The sequence below is a fragment of the Drosophila tropicalis genome, unplaced genomic scaffold, assembly GCF_018151085.1.
Source record: "Drosophila tropicalis isolate 14030-0801.00 unplaced genomic scaffold, ASM1815108v1 contig_593, whole genome shotgun sequence".
Lineage (NCBI taxonomy): Eukaryota > Metazoa > Arthropoda > Insecta > Diptera > Drosophilidae > Drosophila > Drosophila tropicalis.
The window spans coordinates 10,871,505-10,893,161 of NW_027173070.1; the positions used below are offsets into that span (position 1 = coordinate 10,871,505).

The 21,657-nt window shown below is 33.9% G+C and overlaps 4 protein-coding genes across 4 annotated transcripts; 1 reads left to right on the plus strand and 3 right to left on the minus strand.

Moving 5' to 3' along the window:
- Positions 1-4,484: 4,484 nt before the first annotated feature.
- LOC137577276 (small nuclear ribonucleoprotein-associated protein B') lies at positions 4,485-5,060 on the plus strand. The gene is made up of 4 exons (XM_068290700.1): positions 4,485-4,503; positions 4,567-4,620; positions 4,685-4,744; positions 4,816-5,060. The coding sequence occupies exons 2-4, from the start codon at positions 4,582-4,584 to the stop codon at positions 4,906-4,908; spliced, it is 192 nt and encodes a 63-aa protein (XP_068146801.1). The 5' UTR covers positions 4,485-4,503; positions 4,567-4,581; the 3' UTR covers positions 4,909-5,060.
- Positions 5,061-7,957: 2,897 nt separating this feature from the next.
- On the minus strand, positions 7,958-9,839 carry LOC137576961 (bleomycin hydrolase). Its single transcript, XM_068290309.1, has 2 exons — positions 9,102-9,839; positions 7,958-9,027 (listed from the first exon to the last, which is right to left on the minus strand). The coding sequence occupies exons 1-2, from the start codon at positions 9,693-9,695 to the stop codon at positions 8,149-8,151; spliced, it is 1,473 nt and encodes a 490-aa protein (XP_068146410.1). The 5' UTR covers positions 9,696-9,839; the 3' UTR covers positions 7,958-8,148.
- A 1,422-nt stretch (positions 9,840-11,261) lies between these two features.
- Positions 11,262-12,322, minus strand: Bbd (Bombardier). The gene is made up of 2 exons (XM_068289802.1): positions 12,165-12,322; positions 11,262-12,093 (listed from the first exon to the last, which is right to left on the minus strand). The coding sequence occupies exons 1-2, from the start codon at positions 12,217-12,219 to the stop codon at positions 11,387-11,389; spliced, it is 762 nt and encodes a 253-aa protein (XP_068145903.1). The 5' UTR covers positions 12,220-12,322; the 3' UTR covers positions 11,262-11,386.
- A 1,191-nt stretch (positions 12,323-13,513) lies between these two features.
- LOC137577557 (uncharacterized) lies at positions 13,514-14,148 on the minus strand. Its single transcript, XM_068291052.1, has 2 exons — positions 14,046-14,148; positions 13,514-13,980 (listed from the first exon to the last, which is right to left on the minus strand). Exons 1-2 carry the CDS (start codon positions 14,107-14,109, stop codon positions 13,853-13,855), a joined length of 192 nt encoding a protein of 63 aa, XP_068147153.1. The 5' UTR covers positions 14,110-14,148; the 3' UTR covers positions 13,514-13,852.
- Between the last annotated feature and the right edge of the window lie 7,509 nt (positions 14,149-21,657).

Genomic DNA, 21,657 nt, shown 5'->3' on the forward strand with positions numbered 1-21,657 from the left:
CTTTTTTAAATTTTTACCTAGATTCATTTCTGTTTTAAAACTTACCATAGACTGGCTTAAACTTAAATAAAAATAGTCAAGTAAATAATCTCATTCACATTAAGGTCACTAATAGTTTAAAAAATAGTTTTTTTTTTTTAGTTTTATTGCATACCTTTCAGAGCAAGCTTTATCTTAACCAAAATAAATCAACTAAATATTCCTATTAAGTTAGATAGAGTTAAAAAAACTGTTTTTTTCTGCACACTGTTGCATATTTTAGGGGGCAACTTCCTTTAATATATAAACTAACCATAATCATAAACATATAAGCAAAATTCTGTAAGTAAGTAAGTACTTATTAACCATACCTCTCATTTGCATAGTAAATGCAGAGACATTAAGCCATTTTTACTTCTTTGATTTAAATATTAATTGAATTAATTACATTATGAAAGCTTCAAAAAACATATACATATACATATACATACACATACATATGGGCATATTTATAAAATATTCACTGTCTTGCCGGTATTTATCATAATTGTAAAGAAATTTCAAGTGAATTTTCAACTCTTTCTGTGTGAAAACTGGCAACGATGCCATATATTAAATTAATATTTACAACAACAACAACAAGAATCAAAATCACAAAAATATGAGAAGAAAAAAATGAAATAAGAGAATAAAAAAAATTTATGACACATTTCAGTTTCAGCAGCTGACAGTTGACAGCTCTCAACCCGCAGCCAAGAGGATGCCCCTTCGAGTTTCGAGTAGGAGGCAGGAGCAACAGCCGCGAGTCGAAGGACCAAGAGACACCGAGACAGAAGTCAGCAGAGAGCCATTGCCATCATTCGCCGCTCAAAATCAAATTAGAGCAAATTCAAGGTACTTGAAGGAAATGCGCCTGCAAGCGCAGGAAACAGGAAGAACTTGCTTTTGCCAGAGCCAAAATACAAAATCCAATAACAAAATCTGATTGAATTCGAAACTGAGGTAAAGTGTGTGTGCTTTGATACTGATTCTAATATATTGATTCTTGGCGTCTAGAACATTTAAGTTGAAATCAGAAGAAAATCTTTTGCTTAGGCACAGTAATTTCTGCAACAATGCAACACTTGAAAAAACTCAATTCCCTCCACTTAGGCAAGTAAGAAAAGGATACCCTTCAATTGGGAGGAGGCTGAGTGGAAAAAGTTATTACGGATGTGTCAAATGGAAATAGAATTTTCGGCTTATTTCGTCAGAATTCAAATTACAACTGGTTAGATAATGAATTATCTAAGCCTAAAACTCATTCTAAGATAATAAATTATCTTAGCCAACAAATATGCACACATTAAAATTTATTTATTATTTTAAATGCCTTGAAAATGAATTCATTAAGTTACTTAATAGCTGAAAAAATCAGAACTAAAATGCGAAAATTGAAAAACGTCATAAATTTGTGACCACCACTGTATGTATTTTATTTTTCATTATTTATACATATCGTTAATATATTTACACTCTACTTATCTGGCATTTATCATATTTTCATTACTATTTTATCTAAGAATTGCATTGCAAATACTAATCCTGCCTATTGCATACTTTTGGGTGAAAATTTGAATTGAATTTGCCAACTGCATTAGAAGTAATCGCAAATGAGTTGACTAACTTAATAGATAAGACAGTTTTGATTCATGGTCATTGTTTTACCTCTTCACCTGCCTTTTACAGAATCCAGAGGCATTAAGGTATTTTCGTAGGTTATTTGTCAGAATTTTATTACAGAGTATCATAAAGGCTTAACTTACAGGCAAGAGTTTTTTTTTTTTTGTATTTACGACACATTTTGGATTTTGTTGTCTTTATATTTTACTTTTTTCTAAAAACAAAATAAAAAAAAAACAAAAATAGAAAAAAATGTTGTCGTCGTCGCCGTTGACGTCGTCGTTTGTTGTTTGCGTTTGGCGTTGAGTAGCGGAAATAGTAAAAGTTTTCTAATGAGAAAAGTTTCCTCACAGAGAGAGAGATAGACAGAGAGAAACACAACGAGAAAGCGCGACCGAGAGAATGAGAATTAGAGTCAGTCGCCTGTAAGATGACAACAAGCCAAGCTCGGGTTAGAACCAAGCCTCTGAACTCTGTACCCTTAAACCTCATCCTCATCCTTTCCGCATGCCCTAGTCCTTTTGCCCCTTTTCCATCTGTTCCCTGTTGTCCACGTTGGCGACGAATTTAATCATTTGCCATGGCGTTCCTTTGCTTCTGCTGCTGCCTTCCGAATGTGCACATCAAAAACTAAACACGTCACAAAGTAAGCAACGGAAATGAGAAAAAAGTGCGCTTATTTATTTTCCTACTTTTCATTTCTTTTCTTTCTTTTGCGTTTTTCCCAGGCACCTCCTTTAGGTCTCCTTGCTCTTGCCTTTTTTTTTGTTTTTGACAATTTCATGTTGCTGCCATTCTTCTTTCTATTTGACTTACGCCCTACTCCTTTCGTGGCTAGGGCAACATCAAAAGAGTGTTATAATTTCAAAATTATGCAAAAGCTTTTGCAAACGTGAGAGCATTGTGGCGCTTACAAACGGAAGTGATGAAGGAGCACAGCAATTCCTTGGCACTAGAAAAGCAATGAAAATTTCTTATTTCTATCAAAAATTTGCCATCTAACTAGATAAGATTGCAAATAAACACCATAGTCATTATATTTTGTGGTTATCCGCGTTTTAAAGTACCCATCAGATAGATACTTTCCATAAATTTTTAGCACTGACTTACAGTTTGTTAAAAATTTTTGAATACTTTGAAATATTTAATTCTTTGCTTGCAGAAAACTTAAGTAAATAATATAGTTTTTGAAAAGAAATTATTTAAAACACACGCCTAAAAATTACGATTTCTAAAAACTGAAATTGTTTTTGTCTGTTGTTTTCAAATGTAGTAGTTTGAGTTTAAAAATATTTATAAATTGTGATACTAGTTAGAACTTTAAACAATTTTTCTTAAATTGTTTTATTTTTAAAATATTTTTTCAAATGTTGTTCTTGAACCTTTAAAAAAACACAGCTTTTTGAGCTCGCGTGTGATATCGATGAGCGTGGGTATATACAGTGGAAGATCGAAAACTAGAACCATCTGCTTATATAATCTAAACCTAGACCCTCTTTGTTAAGGAGATATTGTTGTTGTTATTCAGTGATTGATTTATAGATTTTTAGATTTACATTATGAAAATTGATTATTATTTTAGTTAGTTCTAAAGAAATTTTTGCTATTTAATCATTAATTTATAAATTTAGCTTATTTTCATTTCTTTTCCCATTTCTTTTCCCATTTCTTTCTATTATTTTTGCTTAAGATTAAATTTACCTATTAGATTTAACATTGATGGAAAATGGAATCATTAATCAACCTCTAATCAGTTCCATATCTATCAATCAGAACTCGAGAATCAAATTTTTTCTACAAGATCTAAAGTTATTAAAGCTCAAGGTAATTGCATTTTATTAAATTGAAATTACAAAAAAAAGTCTTTTAAAATATGTTTCAAACTGTCTGACGTGGAGTTTTCTAATAAGCTGAATTATTTTTATATAGATTTTTGTCATATAAAATAAGTTTAATTTTAAGTAATTAGAATCGTATAATCTGTCATGTTTGTGCTTATATTGATGAATGCCCTTCAAGTCTTTAAATATATGCCAACTGCTAACAAAAAGTTTCCCTTACATGTTTTGGATATAGATATCTGGGTATATCTGTTTCGTTATGCCATCTGACTTGCTGTTAATTATAATGATTTAATAAACAATTAAAATGTTTTTTCTCAATTTATCGCATGTCATGTACTCGTTTCATGGTAAAATGACATTAATTTGATTAATTAAACATTTTACAAGATTTAGTTTTTGGGATAAGAATTGAACAAGCCAATTATCTAGCCCCAGCTTAAATCCCAGAGACCAGACTAAACCCAATTATATATATATATAAGAGGCATCAGTTTTCACCTTAAACTGGCAAACGAAAACGAATTCTCAAGTCGAGGAGGAGCATCTTTTATTTGGTGACCGTGTGAAACGTGACAGCTCGGAAATGAAGCCACTTTCTTTATTTATTTACATCTTTATGTACATTGTGGTCTTGATAGTCCTCAGTGTCGATGCCCGTGGTGGTGGAACCTCCACAGGAGCTGAGGTGAGCATGGAATGGAGAAGAGTTCGGGGTGGAGATGATTTTGCTAATATTTTTCTGTATAATTTCCCCCCCTAACAGGAAGCGGACGCCATGACCTTTTTAAAAGAGTAAGTAGAAAATATATGTGGCAAGAAATTAGAATCTAAAAATTAAAATTCGTAACAAAAAAGACGCCACAGCAGTTGGCTGTTATGACCCAAGAAGAGGCCTTAATGTGGCGACGAATGAGGAATTTAGCATTGTTAATCGATAGATTTGTTAAATGCCTACTTTTAGGCGCGGCGCCATGCCCCCAACATAAGCGAAAGCAACCCAGAGCCATCAAAATTTAGAGTAAATAGCTAACTTAAATAGATTTTCCAGTTAGATCCTACATTGTTTTCACCGATTTTTTAGTCTCGTCGTAATGTAATGGAAGTGGCCAATGAACCTCCACCACCCAAATTCAGAGTAAATATCGAATCTAAACGGTCATCGGAATAGGCCTTACAATGATATCTTTTTAATTTTTCAGTCTCGTCGCAATGTCATGGAAGTGGCCAATGATCCTCCACCACCACCAAAACAATTAAGGGTAAGTAAGAGTAGAGAAAAAAAAAACTTTTAGTCTTAGATTTGTGTACTAATTATTTTCTTATCCTTTAGAATCGTCGTCAGGCTCCACCTGGAATACCGCCACCACCAGAAGGAATGCCACCACCACCAGAAGGAATGCCAGGACCACCAATGCTATGGTAGACAACAAAATGAAGAAGAAGAATAGAATCAATTATTGTAGCGCTTGTCGATAAGGGGAACCACATCCAGAGAAACAAAAATTAAAAATCAAAATGAAGCAGATTAAGTAAAAACGAGCAATAAAACTACTTTACAGCATTCCAAAAATGAAACTATACACAGAGAAATCCTTTTAAGCCGTCATAAAACTGGTTCTTGGAAATCATATCTGAGCCATCCATCTGACAGGTAGTCAGTTAACACCTGTCTACCTGTTAAAGAACCTGATCAACCTATAAAAGCCATAGATATTCCCAAAGACAAAACAGTTGAAAAACATTTCTGGTCGTTAACACTTACAACGATTTGGTCTTCAAATATTACCATGAAACTCGTGGCTTTTCTTTTGCTAAGCAGCCTGACTATTGTGATAGTTGTGGCATTTCCTGATGGCCACATTACAAATGCTGATCTGTCATCTGTTGGCCACAATGCTAACTCAATATCCGCGACCAATGATGCTAATGAGGGAGGAGCAAGTGCAGCAGCCAAATCACAAACTGATGATAGCATACGTCAGCCTCGTGGTTTGTTGAAGAAAATCCTTGGTTATCCTGAACGTGTGGTCGTTGTGGAGAAGGTCTATGTGCCACAAAATCCAGTTTATTCTGGCTATGGTTATTCTGGTTATGGTTCTCAATACTCTGGCTATGGTAGACGTTATTAAAATTGTGTGTGTATTAAATTGTAACAAAAAATATGCAATAAAAAAGAATCATGCTTTAAACAGAAATTTGTATTTTACATTGTGTTGTTCAGTTTATGCAAAGTCAAATTCCTTCTTTGGCGCAAATCCCTTAAGTCGAAAACAGTTGCCGACTTTTTGGCGTTCTTTCCCCATTTCCCTCTCTCTGTCTTTATCTATATATGTATATTTTGCTCCCTGTCTCTAATGCCTAATTAGGCATGCCAGGCACGTAAGTTAAATTCCCCAAAAAAAAAACTTATTGTTAGTGAAGGTCGCGCCTGGTTGACTATGACGTAGGTACGAGTAAATATCGAGTAAAGTTGTCGACTGGATTTTTCATTCAATCATATTTTTTTTATTATTACTTTGTAGAAATTAAAGCAGAAAGTTTCCAGACTTAAAGAGTATGTTTGACGCATTATAATGTCTTTGTGGAAACCTCCAAGCGACGCGTTGTTAGTTACTAGTTAGAAGTTTAGCTGAGGGATCCCCATAGGACCGACTGAGCTTCCACATCTTTCTGTCTATGGCAAACTATTTCGATAGTTTAAAAATGGTTTTTAAAAAAATTCAACATTTCAATCACAAAGACCAAAGTTTCAACTCCAAAAAGTTATTAAACAAAATGGAGTCAATTGACTCGCTGTTGTCAAATTAGCCAAAGTATTTTTTTTTTTGAAGAATTTTAAGTTTTTATACCATACACCCATAGGGTGAAATGGTATATTAAAGTCGCCAAAATGTATGTAACAGGCAGAAGGAAGCTTCTCCGACCCTATAAAGTATTGATTTCCTTAAAAACTATGATAGCAACCGACATTAAATTTGGTTTGTAGACTAGCTTAATAGACGCGCAGATATTGGCTATTTAAACATTTTGCCACGCCCACTTCCGCCCCCGCAAATTAAACAAAACTGATTTTATCAAAAACTAACAAAGCTAAAGTCACCAAATTTAGTATGTATACTGGCTTAGTATGCGCGCAAAGTATATATATTTTCATATTTTGCCACGCCCACTTCCGCCTCCATAATTAAGAAAAAACCGATTTCCTCCTCCTGACCATCGCATTCAAATTCGGCAGACTAATTAATCTTATCTATTTCTACAAAACTACCAAATTTGATTGAAATGGGACTAGAAACATGCAAAATATGCGTATGAACGTATTTTACAAAGCAGTCCACAAGGCCAGAATTGGCCGTTGGTTTGTGGCGGCGCTAGAGTGCTCGTGTGTTTGTAGAGTGAGCGAGATAGCACATACTATGAAACATGTAAAAACAATTTAATAGACATACATTTGGGGGTAAATGTTTACTATTACTACTCGAGATTTCAATGTTGAAAAGTGGAAAAATCGGGTAAAGCTAGATTTCAGTGTTGTCAAACGCTATTTTTTATTTGGCGCGCTGTTTGACCGCCCTGGTAGCCAAATATTTTAATCTAATTTCTAAAGTCGAGGAATATTTGGCTGCTCTGGCAGCCGAATATTGTATTCTAAACTATATTTGTTCCATAAAATCAAGAAATATTGTAAACTCAACAATATTTTCGTTTGTTGAGAATAGTGCGAACAAAAGATTCAAAATGCCCGCGTATTCGAGTATCCAAAATTCGGCATTTGGCAACACCATCTCAAAATTGAACAGCTTTTTTTAGCCGGAAAAGGCTACTTTTAGCTATAGTCCCGCTAAAAATATTAATTTTCTTTTGTTAATTACTCAAAAACTACGAAATAAATCGCCAAGGCGCAGCTGAGGTCGTGCTCGTGCAATTTTTCTCTTTCGTTTGATACCAAAATTATGTAGTTTAAGGGCGTTTTGGGCCCGAGTAGTAATAGTAAACATTTACCCATTTGGGTTTCGAAATTTGAAATATTTGTTTCACCTGGTGTATGGTATACCCAAGTCGACGAGACGACTTACTTGCTTCATTTTTCTTAACGTCACGTCGTTTGTTTTTTTTTTTTTGTTTCTTAAATGTGCAATTATGTCTTTTTAAAAAAAAAAATTTTGTAATGTATGTATTTAAAAAAAGCCAAAAGACACTAATCGTATTACTAATACGGTATTAGCGATTTTAGTCCGGTCCTGGATAATGTATTTTTTCGTGACAAAGCCTAAATACTAAATATACTATGAGAAATAATAATTTTACTGCAAGCAATCGCATTAAATTACTTTTACTGAATATCAATGCAACTATCCCATTAAAATCAAATTACTTAATAAAGCCTTAAAATTTAAAACCACAGCCAAAATATTCAAGTATTAACGGCCTATTGAGTCACTGTACTTCCTGTTATATACCAAATAAATACATTAATTTCAAAATATATGATTTATTTTATGGCAATGGATTTATATAATAGCAATGCAAATTTTCAAATAATAACGTCTCATTGAGTTATCGATAATTTACGAATGTGTGGCCAGCCGTTGGTTAAAACGTTTACCAACACTAAAAGTGCGGCGCGTCTTTTTGCGAACAAGGAAAAGTTTTCTTTTAAAATTTAAGCAAGAAAAGCCCCCATTACATCCCAACTGGGTAACTCTGTGCTCTCTACATGTTGGATGCAGTGCATCACGGCGGGGGGAACAAAACGCGAGGAAACAACAATCTCAAAAGCATATTCTCGCAACCAATTTGCTTGAATTATGGCAACTTTGCTTCTGGACTTTTTTCCCTTGGCCCCCGCAGACGAAGCCTCAGCATGTAGGCTAACCTGGGATGTAGATGTTCCTGCAGCAGCTGCAGTGGTAATGGTGCGAAAGTCAATGGGCTGATGCAGTGCATCCAAGGTGACTGTTGTAAGTAGTAACGCTGCATCGCGCCGCGTCTCATGGTATATCATTCGTTCAACTTTGTCAAGAACTGTGCGCACTTTTAGGCCAAAAACTTGCTCGAAATTATGGGCATGTAGACTGAGGACATCCGCTTTGGCATTAAATCGACTCTGCCGGTCACAGGCCAACCACACAGCCTTGCCAGCTTCCAAAGATGCTATGATAATTGCCATTAACTGATCCATTGGCTGATTATTATAGTTTTGCATGAGACCCTCAACCATATTGGAACTACAGGCTATGTGATAATTCCTATGATACGACGACGATAGACGTGGATCATGAGCCAAACATACATATGAATCCATTTCAAAAGCCGGCTTAACAAGTATCTGGTAGAAGCTCAAGGAAGTGAGATTTTCCATAATTTGATAGCGTTTCTTGTGATCATAGAACGTGTATGTAAACTCGACGGGAGGTTCACCCAGACATATATTGATCACTTTGTACAGCTCTGGAAGCTTTGTATCAATGAAAGTCAAAAGATTACTTCCATCACCATCAAACGTGAACTGGGCATGCATTAAACTGACATATTCCCGAAGCTAGAAAGTGGTAAATCTATCTAAAGTTAGTTATTCATTATTTAAACGTTCATCTCTCTCTCTCTCTCTCTTACCTTACTTTGCAGTATTCTATTCAATCGAACCAAACTCAAAGTGACACTCGTCAGATAGCATTGCTTGGGCATTACACCATATTTCTTGACAAGATTGACAAACATATGCCAATTTCCAGCATCGGGCACAGGATGTTTCATTAGATAACGAAAATTGCGACCATCCAGAGGTTCGCAGCGTTCCAAATATTTGGCCACCGTATGAAGAAAATAATTGCAACGTTCAAGTTTATGCCAAAACAACAAATGTCCAGCAGATAATTCCAAATCCGGAGCAGCCACCTTTTTATTAATTCCCAAGCGTAGTAAATCCAATCCTGTACATATCCAATTGGGTCCTCCAGTTGTTGGTTTCGCTATATTTCCACAGACCTCATGGCATTTACTTCTCGTGACTTGGGTCACTGCAGCCAAATTAGTTTCGGATTGAAGACAAGCATTGATCGGATCACGGCCAGTACAAACATTTTGGGCAAAACAATTTAAAGGTTTCTCATAAAACTGCGTGTGCCATTCGGACAACTGTTCTGGGGTAAGTGCAAATCTCTTAGTACCATTCTCTCTTACCGAATGCAAATTTTGTTCGGCACTCATTTTGCTTTACAAAGTACAAAAATAGACTGACCTACTAGACGCTTAAGCGTATTTACTAGTACTACACAGATAAATTTAAATCAAAAACAAACTAAAATTTCAAAATTCTTGTATTTGCTTTTAGTAGCAGATCTTTTAATGCTTCCGATACTTTCGATAGTTTTTTTTTTTTTTTTTTTTTTTTTTTTGGGCGTACGATTATTTTTAAGTTTAGCTAATTGCTGCTTAAATTTGTTTAAATCTCCTTAGAATTTCTGTTTTAGTTAAGTCTAAAGAATTAGTTAGACAGGCCTGCTTTGTTTTCGTTTCGATATTAAAAATTGACATCTCCCAACGCTTTCGCTTCCATATAAATTTGTCCTTTTAATTGGCTTTTAAAGTGTTAGCTCTTGGTCAATGAAGCACCTTTTTCAAATTACAAAAGATTTAGATCAATAGAAGGTTTGTTAACCTGGTAAATACTTTACTAGAAAGATATAAGTTCACTGTTTTCAACTGCCTTAATACAAGGCTAAAAGTTTTATATTTAAAAGCATTTCGGCTTACATACATACATCTATAGTGCACTTGAATGTATTCAAATATAAAACCTAAAACAAAAACATTCCAAAATTTTTCTATTCCCATTAATTATCGCTTATTTTCAGTGACGAATCAAGAGGGGGAAATCAAAGACCTTTTACTTTCACAGAGGACTCAAAGAGTCTAAAACTTTAAGTTTATTTTCTCTTTAGATAAATATCAAAAACAAATTGCGCCGAGAAATGACTTGCAAGTTGTTACTCACTTATTCGAAAATATTTTTGAAGAATATTGCAAGTTCTTTACGTCAAATTTTAAGGATTAGTGCGAACTTTTCAAGGATTAACATGAACTGTGAATGCCAGTATCAAAGTAGTTATCACATAGAAATTTAAAAGACTAACAGGGCTTCTCGAAACTAAAAGTTTAAAATTTACTGAAAAAAATTGCTTGCAAATGTTCCCAAAATGTTTGTTAGTTGTTGCTAGTTTGAAAAAATCTGGTTAAACTTATAAATAGAAATTGAAATAAACAAAATCGTTAAAATCGAAACTAAAATTATAATTTTAAACGCCATAAAAATATCAATTTGTTGCATACTCTTTAGTAAATTGCAATATTTAGCTTTAGCTTATTATGATTCCAAGTAATGGTTTAACCATACAAACACACACACACACACACACACTGATTTACTGAGAAGATTCCCTTAACCACTGCCTATCATGTGAGGCATTAGGCAGCCACTATGAATTTCCAGTTAATCAATCATATGTAGGTATAAACCTAAACTCTTGGGCAATTCCCGCTAAATGTGCTCGCTTAAACTCCATCTACATACATGGCGTTTACATGTGCTCATCTAGTATACATTTATGGCAGGTCGTGAGATTTCATTAAGTCCAATTCACGTGCTGGAAGCGTTAAAAACCATTTGCATATAAAGCCAACGAAAATACACTTGTTTTAACTTGCTTTGCTGAGAATTCAATTACGTTTTAAATTGACTATATACATATGTATATATAGGTACATATATGTGGCTGTTGTTGCTTTTTTTGTAGTTGCTTTATTCGAAATGTGTTAATGAATATAGGATATATATATATATATAAATCTATATATATATGCATAGGTGATTGTATATATTATTTAGTGTCAATCACCATTTAAAGACCTAAATTTCCCAATTTTTGCTGAAGATCGCGTTGAATTTTTGCCATAGTCTGGCTTATCTGCATCGATATTTGTTGTTGCAAAAGCACAGCATTTTGTCGAGCCAATTGAGCCTGTTGATTAATTTCCGATTCCAATTTCTCGCGATTATTAAAACCATCACGATCACCCACAAAGATACGATTACCCAATTTGGCGATTAAAGTTTTATCGGAAAGTTCTATAATCACATTACCGCGACTATATTCAACAGTTGCTGGTTTCCCATTAATATCCACAGTTTCCTTCTGATTGACATCGGCAGCACGGGGCAGGAATGTATATTGTTTGCCACCCTCCTCCAACAGAAGTCCGCCATTGATAACTTTTAGAGAATGTCCATTACTATTGATATAGGAATTCTCTTGAGCCGTTACAAACAAATAGCTTTTTCCTCCTGTCTGATAGAAGTTGGTACCACCGCCGTTGGCGCCATTAATCACAACATTGTTAAAGTTAGAACTAAAATGACTGTCATCATCGTCACTCTCATCGCTGTCATCTCCATCGGTGACAAGTTGTTGCCCATTGGCGCCAATCAAAACAGTCTTACCATCAGCACGTCTAAAGATCTGTCCGGCTTCGTTGGCCAAATAAGTTGAGCCATCTTTTTGTTGGATTATGCCGCCACCTCCTTCAATCTGCACTTCAGGGTTTTGCGCTGCAGCAAAAAATAAAAATTTCATTCTCTATTTATTGCAAAAAAAAAAAAAAAAAAAAAATTATATGTACCATAAATGCCGCTGGCAATTAGCCCTAATATTATCACAGTGCTACTCAAACCCATTTTACTTTCTTGACTATATCAATGCAATCGCAGAGACTCGCTATTTATACTTTACGTGTCTCGTCTATATACTCTATACAGCAATGAGATAATTCTGTAGAGGTCAGCGCTGCAATCGTGCGGGAATTACCAAAGCTAGTGTTCGATATGTATTACTGACTCAGCTGATACTCAATACTATCCACAATTCGGGAGCTTTAGTCGAAATTCTTTGAAAAAGCGTGTGGAAAAGAGCTTTTGCTTAGCTTAAAGGTAGAACCAAAATTCTAACTACAGTGAAGCAAGCCTTCAAATTTAGGTTCATTTCATATTTGAATCTGTGGTGAAACAAAATTCGCGGAAAATCGTCCTTTAATATTTCAAGTTTTTGCAGTTAAATAAATAATAATATTTTTAGGGAAAACATTTTAATTTTGTGGATCCCTCACTGTATTCAATAAAAGTTAATACCTTCAAGAATATACTTATATAAACATCTGTAATTGTTGTTTTTAATCAAATACAATATTTTTATGAGATATAGACATTATACATTTTTGAGACTACTTCTTTCCCCGTTTCAAAACACAAATTTTACATTTTTTTTTTAAACTTCAGCAAATATTCTATTCAAAATTCACCTTGAGCCGGCTTAAAAGTGAGGTTTAATTTAATTTGAATGTCGTAATTATTTCCAATATTCCTAAATGCCGATCCTGTCTAAAGCCAATTTGCAGTAGGCAACTGCCAGTATAACTATTCTAATGTAGAATCTTGCGACTTTGGTCCGGAAATGTTTATATGACTTTCATTAAAGCGTCATAAACGGACGTCGTGTTTTAATGGGACTATAACAATGTGGGTTTATTTTTGAAAATAATTTTTACTAAAGATTTAAATATCCAAAAGATTTCGTTAATTGTAAAGAATGCATTGGATTAAGCTTCTATACTAAAGATATGCACTTTCTAAAAATAGCCTTCCTGTTTTACTTGATTATCGTAAAGACCAAAATGAAATCTCAAACTTTTGTACTACAACAGCTATTAGAAATTTTAGAAGAACAACTTTAGATTAATACTTTATGATTAAAACGAAGTTTCTATATTCATCGGCATAATTTGGGACTCAAGTTTTCTACAGAATATCGATGTTTTTAGAATGAATAGCAAAAATTTTTGTATACATCAAACAAACCTTTAACATTAAGATTTCAAACAGGTTAATTGCATTGTTTTTGTCTTTCGTTTTGCGTTATCTTGCCCAATTTATAAAAATAAACATAATTAAGAATTAAATACTTCAAAAATTCTACTTCAGTTTCAATTACTTTGATTTATTTATTGTTTGTTAGTTGAAATTGCACTGTAACTTAATTGAATTTTTGCCGATCATCCTCATGAGGAATTCCCAATTACGATCATAAGCGGGTTAAGAGTTTATCAATTCAGAATTAACAAAGGCTATATACGTTTGTATGTAACAGAAAGAAAGCTTATCAGTTAATACATATATTATAGAAAACAAACAAAAGCAAATAAAAGCAAGCAAAACAAGTATTGAATTTAACATATGATAACTGGGTAAATTTTTGTTTTAAATGCATAAATTGAGAGTAGATATTTTAATTTGTGATATCCACTATTTCCCTTTGCTAATAGCGCCAATTGGTTTTTGAGTGGAGAATTATGTTATCGGTCGATTGATCGGGTCCACCATTCCATGAGGGTCCACCAATGGGACCCCTGTTAGCTGCTGGTCCCCATGCGGGTAATCCAAACACTATAAACAAAGGGATATATATATTTGTGTACATGGTATATAGAGAGATAAGATCATTGACTTACCGCTGCTGACTAAGGTGACACAGAGCCACAACAACAAGACACCAATGTATTGCGAATGAAGCATGGTCAAGGGAAAGAGTTCAAATGATTGAGTTTTAAATAGCGTAACGCATTTTATATACATACCAAAACCGGAGGCTCCATCAGTCAACCGCTCTCTTATGCGTCACTCACTTAACAAAGCGCGCTCTGGCTTGACTCTCAAAGACTCATTCTCTCCTGGATATAATGATACGTGAGAAGCCTGATAATGGCTTTACCATCGGCTTTGGCTTTGGCTTTAGCTTTGGCCTCAGGCTTATGCATAATGCAATTTGCTGTCTTTTTGCACTCTCGAGTGCATTTACCCAAGTTGTATGACCCACACTCTCTCTCTCTCCCTCTCTTTCACTCTCTCTCAGTTTCTATTGCTCCATTGTCGACAATAGTCAGGCAATTAAGAAGTTTCTCCATGTGGCTACGTTTCTAATTATTTTCAATTGAATTGCTTTCACAGACTCAACGAACTCGATGTATAACAAAATACAAAAAAAAAAAACTTTTCTATTGCTTCCCATTAAACATATCGTTGAGCTCTGTTCATTGACATTAGCCATCCACGAACTTGCCTGAAGTTTTCATTCTCATTCTTCTATGTTTTTGAGCTCCCGCTGCGTTGTGCTTCGGCAAGTTTAACAATAAAAATTAAACAGGTATTGCCATGTTGTTAATGATAGTAGAATAGTTTCTCGATTGCAATGCATTTTGAGTGGAAGAGCGACGGCTTTCAAATGCGGCTTTAACGAGGCCTTGTGGGTCTAAAGTAACGAGTGTGAAACTTTGTGCACTCAACAGTTAAATTGCTTATGTTAAAAGTGAGACTGCATTAATAAATTGAATCACTCAATTAACTATAAACTATTGTTAATATCACGTTAAGTGCCATTGGTTTAGCGATAATGTCTTAGTTAATATATACATAAGATCAAGATTGGTTCTTTGAATATTATATAGGGGAAATTCTCAAAGCTATTTGACGCACTAGCTCCTTGCTAGGATTTCGTCTTCCGAAATGAGTTGAGCTAGTCAAGTTGTAAAGTACAAAAATACTCGTTACTCGCTGTATTTAAATAATATTATTAGCAAGTAAAATTCTTGTAGATTTTAATGTTTGATTAATTTATATTCGCTATTTTCTACAAGTAGAAAATATTTATTTTAAGAGATGCTTCTTAAAAATACGAAAATGTTTTGAATTTTGTTTAGTAGAGTTAAAAACCTGAACGCCATTTTGACAACATTATTATGGATTTTTCAAGTAACGAGTAAACAAATTTTAAGTTTTATTATAATTGATCAATTGTCTAAAGATAAAACAATGTGAGTCAAGTTAAAAAAGGACAAACCCAACTGGAATTGAAAGAGAAGGTATACTAAACTCTCTCTTAATGAAATTATTTGCTCTTATTCATGTTCTTTCTCTCCTTTAGTTTACTCGTTATTTGTTAACTCGTTACTTTGTCACTCCTAACAGGATTAATGTCTGATGTACAAAACCGCACAACACAAAATAGAAAAAAAATAAAAAAGCAAAGAAACATTAATGCAGTTTGCAAACTGCTGATGTCTCCTGACCATTTGCAAGTGCCATCGTCTTTTAGTCTAGCCAAAAGCCATGCGCCACAAGAGAGACCCCTCCATGTTGGTTGGGCATGGAATCGAATCGATTTGATTTTCCAATCAATTAAACTTTATATAAATTGCGTCTGCGATGCTAAATATAACAGCAATACCCCAGCAACAATAACAAAAGCCAAACTAGTCTTCTATGTCTCTATCAACGGCTGACTGCACAAGCACAAAAATGTTAGGTTAGTTCCCAGACCTATCTCTCTTTCTCTTAGTGGGCAGATGGGGCGAAACTGGGCAAAACCCAACACAAAAAAAAAAAAAAAAAAAAGAATTGCAATTGTGGCATGACTTTGAATGCCGTTTTTTTCCTGTCACCCAATAAGAAAAAAATAAGTAATACCGCTGGAATATTGCAACGCAAAAATGATCAATACCTACATTTAAAGTCACTTATGTCGCTTAAAGTGTTTTTGCGGCTTGCCCTGCCTCATAACTAGGTAATTAGACTAATAAGCAAACACAAGCGTTATAGATGGCATTCGAGCTTGATTAATTCAATTATGATGAAGGTGTTTACAGTTTATACACATATGAGGGAGCCAAGTTTGTGGAATCATTAATGTTAATTAGTCGATAGCTTTGCAAATATCGACGGTTATTTTAATTCCACTTTATGCTTACGTTTATATCTAAATTTGTACAATTAGGCATATACGATTAAGCTTTAAAAATTTTAAATGGTTTCTCAAAATTTATAGATTTTTAAAATTGAAGGAAATAAATTTATGCAAGCTAGAACAACTTTTGAAGACTTGACGAAAGCGAAAAATACTTATGACTATCGATAACTTAATTATTAATTGCATTTTTCAATAATACATATTAAAAAAAAAAAAATTGCTTTATTGGATTTAATAATTAACAATTTAAGACTCAATAAGTCTGTCAATTTTCAACTCGATATAATTGATATTCGACTCGATGTTAGTCAAGATATTGAACTAGATATTATAGTTAATAATCGACTCGGTATTAAACTAAATATAAGATTGGACGGTAAACTAGATATTAATCTAACTACGATGAGAATTGAAACTACATATATTAATCTCAAAATCGAAAGTCATTAGTTTTTCAGCCGTAAAGTGGAATAGATTTGAAGTTGAAGTTGCATAAGATTTACTTATTTATATTTGACTAAATATATTCACAATATAAGTTTTTAATTACTATCTAGTTCCTGTTGGCCCGCAAAGACTTTTTTACCTACATATTTGACCATAACGAATACTGAAACTATAAAAAACGTATACAGAATTGAATATCTAAAACGATTTGAAGTCTCGAAGTGGAACATGTATGTAGTATATCCTTTTCCTTTATTAATTATCTTCAATTTCACTGCGGCTTCTTCCTGCTTTACATGGTAAGAAACTAAGTATAATGTTCTTTGTGTTCTTTATTTAATTATGATATTCTTTGTGTTCTTTGTTTAACTCTGTATGTTTTTCTTGTTCTTGCTATAATTTATACACATTATGTTAATTTTTTTTGTGCTTTTGAGTTCTTTCATTCTGCTCTTGGACTAATTTCAAAGTGCCATATATCACAGCCTCTTGCGTCTTCCCTCCAAAAAGGTATCAAAAATTCCACAAACTGACAAAACGCGCTACCTACGCCACCTGCTGACAAGTTCCCACACACAACTAACCTAAACCCATTTTGTGCTATTCGTTGGACTTGACGGGATGCGTGTGACAAATGTGCGTTAAGTTACTGGCAACTTATTTTGCATATACCACACCCCCTCCTTTCGTCCTTTCATTTCTGCTTCTATATCCTTGGCAAAACCAAAAAAAGCAAAAGCGTAAGGTGTCCTGACCTGAAGTTGGGGAATTTATTTTAACTTTGCTTCTAGCGGAATTTTATATAATTAATTTTTTCCATATGCCCTTCAGGGAAAGTATTAAGAAATTCATCAAATGTTTCTTAAGGAAATTGTATCCGAACCGGTGAAATTTCTTTTCCTTTTTTTTAGGAATGAGAATCATTATAGTATATACAAATTTTACACTGATTTAGGATGTAGATGTAAGAAACAAATGGACATTCCATATGGAATTAATAAATATATTGTTATCTCATCAGATCGCTTTAAATATTTTATTTATTTGAGCATTTTTATATTGAGATTCGTTTAAATTTTGTTTTTCTTTTGTTCATTCCAAAAGATAAGCTAAGTTTTTGTTTTGAACAAATGTTTAACAGAGCTTTAAAAGCTTTAATTCTTTTGTTTACAAATAAATTCAAATCAGATTCGATGAGGTCTCACAATCAGTTTAAATATTTCTTTCAAACTCTCTCTCTCTCTCTGTTCTCTCTCTGTATTTCTCAGTGTCTCGCGTTATTTGTTTTTCTCTCTGATTTATGTCAACATGTGACTAATGTATTTCTTATTTTGCTTAAGTGAATTATGTTTTTTCCCAATATACCTTTTGTTAAATTTCTGGTATATTTGTTCTGGGTACAAGTTTGTCATATAGACCACATTTAATACAAGTTGTATATACTTCTTGTAATCTACTCATATTATCTAATTATTTAAAATATTGTTAAGTAAAGTAGATAAATGATCATATATCGATTTCATTGATATTGTTAAAAATATTTTTTAAGTCGAATATCAAATATCGCAATTACTAGTGTCTTTTAGTATTTTGGCCCTTTTTCAAATTTCCTAGAGTATTCAAATTTCGAATAGCCTCTGCGTATTTATTTTTGTTTGTTGTATTTCATTGTATTGACTAATCTTTCGATCAGATTTGGCATCAGTCTAGTTTTGTGTAGCTTAGAGATGAGATTGTTTGAAGCTTTAACTCTGTGTTTGATTCTCGCTTTAGCTTCAAGTATGCCAAGTGGGGAATATTTTGGGGCATCAAGTGATGGTGGTCTGATCATCGGTGACCAGCATGGAGGACCATTTCACACTAATCCATTTGAGTCTATGGAAGATGGCCAACAATCTGGAGTTCTGATCGGGAGAGGTCAACAGGAAGGCCCCTTTAATAGTTATCAATATGAGTCTAGAGGAAGCGGCTATCTAACACCAAACGATGGATTGGTTAAAGGGCGAACCCATGGAGGACCATTTGCACCCTCCTTTAGCAATGGAGCAAATGCTGGAGGTATAATTGCCGGCAAGTCTCATGGTGGACCCCTTGCTCGAACTCAAAATCAAAATGATGGTCGTTTGATCAGTGGAGGCCGACAGGGAGGACCATTCAGTAGTAATCAAAGTGCAGCTAGAACAAACATCCCCCAATCTGGACTAATTAGTGGTGGAAGAAATGGTTTAAATATTAACACTAAATGGGATAAACCAATGAATATAATTGTTACTTCTGCTGACGCATAGGAAATGTGTGCTTTCCGGAATTACTTTTTAATTGAAAATTCTGTCCAATGTTGTCCAAAAGTTGAAATGGAATGAATTGCATAATAAGTTTTAGTTACCCCATTAAAGTTTGCTTTAAAATTGTTCATCAAAATGATATATATACGGGGATATTTTTTTCTCTTACTCATTTTTGTTTTTCTTTTTTTGCTCATAAAGTTGTCGTCACAAGTCATTTTAGCGCCTTGCCATGTGAAAAATGGTGGCCAATGTGCATGTGTTGTGTGTGTGAGTGTGTTTCCGTGTTTGTGTGTGTGTGTGTGTGTGTGTGTTTGTGGACTAGGGGTTTAAGCGGGAAGAGGTAGATGTGCAACATCAACTGCCACAAACTTGCCGCTAGCTTGCATTTTCCACGAAACGAAATGAGAAAATGCGAGCAGCTCGCAAATGTTGCTGACAGGCAACGCTTAGTCTCCATATATACTCCCCTTCCACACATCTTTCTGCACTCCTCTCCGTGACACATGCACCTCCTTTTCACATAAATATATATAAATGTAGATATATAAATTTATACATACATATTTGTATATATAAAATGAACGTGTGTGAAAAAGTGCAGCAGTTTTACCTTACGGCATAAATGCTTAATTTGCTGCAAATGAGCTGTGACAAATGGACATATAATATGCATTTCCATATCTAAAATGGTCCACATTTTTACATCTATTGAAGGTATGCCCACACCCCGAACACCAGCACAGAAATAGTATAGTAGTGTAAGTTGTGTAATTTTCTGTTGGGATAGGAAAATGTTAAACTAAGGACTTCCTTTTTTGCTTCTGTTCACACTCAACATGTGCACTTGGTTGGGTTCTAAAAGCGGTCAACATTACAGGTCAAGCACAAGAGTCCACACAAATTGCATTTATTTCTAATATAAAACAGAGATAATGTCAGGAATGGACTTTCCATTTAAAGAGTGTGCCCTAAATATATACATAAATGTTTCTATAGACACAGACATACCCCCTGAACTTACACGTTAGTTGAAAGTGAGGAAAAACTATTTATAATTTCTTAGTGCAGTGCGACCTTTTTGATTTTTAACTAAATGCATTAAAAGCTTTGTTATAATGGATCTTAAAAGTTCTTAAATATTATGTTAATGTATTGAATGACTAGTTGGTTGTTATTGCGATTCAGACATTTGTCCTAAAGAATCTAGGCTCATGGTGACATTTTATCGATAGTGATTTGCTTATCGATTGTCTATATTTATCGGTAGTTTTAAGATTTGGCTAAAGCTTCTAAAAAATACTAAAAATTCTATTAACAATTATTGAAGTGTGGAATGTAAATATACTTCTTAAATTCAAGTTTGGAATATTTTGGTAGTTTAGAATTAAATATTTGTCTTTGTTTTGTTGTTTTCGTAACACCAAATTTTTTGTTTAAAAAATGTTAATCGAAGAAGCCTTTTTTAGAGAGAATGGTCACTGGCGATAGTTTATCGATGCGCAACAACTATAGCAACGATATTTTTAAAGCTCTAATCACGGTGGAGATAACTAAGTTGCCTTAGATGATACCTCTGATTCTGAAAACAAGCTTGAAGTCAGTTAGTAAGAATAAAGTATAAAGAACCGTTTGGATATAATGAGTCGATAATGGTAACCAATAAGCTTCTATATGTGCCTTGTAAATAATACTTTAATCTATCTGTTAAGCCCAATTAGTTTATTTAATAAATGCCTTACCAATTGTGTTGCCTCTAAATGCGCTCCTGAACAACTAATAATATTTATGTCCACTGATTTCACAATCCGACTTTAGTATACTCTTGCCATTGGACATCGACTACAAAGTTTTTTCAAACTTTTATTTTGATTTACCTTGCCAATATCCGTTTTTATGCTTTTGCAACATATATCTAAACATTGAGGAAACAAACTATCTAGAGACTGAGCATCCGACCCTTTGCGTTTGACTTAGAAAATTGAAATGACAAAAAGGAAAAAAAATAGGAAAGGGGAAGGAAAAGTTTTTATCTGCTTTCTGTTAGCCTTCAAGTGAAAGTTAAATGGGCCAAAAGTAACCTTTTATGTACGTTGTTTACGGGCTTTACTTAAGTGTTGGCTGGGTTTTTTTTGGTGGTGCCCTGCTGATCATGATAGTTTCACCAGGGAGAGAAGGTTGAGAAAGTGTGTCATATGGTTAGTTTCTTTTTTTTGTCCCTCTCCATGTGAGAGTGAAGTTGTTTGCCACCAAAAATGATGATGATTTATATGGTATGGATACTTACTTGCATATCTGTGACAAAGTGCTTCTTTGATTTATAGCCAGTTACTGGTAATAAAAAACAAAACAAAAACAATGCAAAATGTTGCAATGAATTTGGCATCTGTGCGGAGACAGTTTTGTTTGGGCAAGATTTATATAAATAATATGTTTGATGTTCCAATTAAACTTAAATTCACTTAAACTTTAATTAGATTAGATTTCAAACGCCTTCCTTTGAACTTATATAACTGGTAATTAAGCAACTATTCATATTTCTTAGAAATGATTGTTGTTATTTTTCTTGATGATGCAGTTTTTTATTGC

Bases quoted from the DNA above. Each gene is read 5' to 3' on its own strand.
- LOC137577276 (XM_068290700.1), top strand. From the start codon at position 4,582: ATGGAAGTGGCCAATGAACCTCCACCACCCAAATTCAGA. The intron at 4,621-4,684 runs GTAAATATCGAA...TTAATTTTTCAG, and splicing joins CTCCACCACCCAAATTCAGA to TCTCGTCGCAATGTCATGGA. The intron at 4,745-4,815 runs GTAAGTAAGAGT...CTTATCCTTTAG, and splicing joins CACCACCAAAACAATTAAGG to AATCGTCGTCAGGCTCCACC.
- LOC137576961 (XM_068290309.1), bottom strand. From the start codon at position 9,695: ATGAGTGCCGAACAAAATTTGCATTCGGTAAGAGAGAATGGTACTAAG. The intron at 9,028-9,101 runs GTAAGAGAGAGA...ACCACTTTCTAG, and splicing joins ATAGAATACTGCAAAGTAAG to CTTCGGGAATATGTCAGTTT.
- Bbd (XM_068289802.1), bottom strand. From the start codon at position 12,219: ATGGGTTTGAGTAGCACTGTGATAATATTAGGGCTAATTGCCAGCGGC. The intron at 12,094-12,164 runs GTACATATAATT...TTTTTGCTGCAG, and splicing joins AATTGCCAGCGGCATTTATG to CGCAAAACCCTGAAGTGCAG.
- LOC137577557 (XM_068291052.1), bottom strand. From the start codon at position 14,109: ATGCTTCATTCGCAATACATTGGTGTCTTGTTGTTGTGGCTCTGTGTC. The intron at 13,981-14,045 runs GTAAGTCAATGA...CTTTGTTTATAG, and splicing joins TGTCACCTTAGTCAGCAGCG to TGTTTGGATTACCCGCATGG.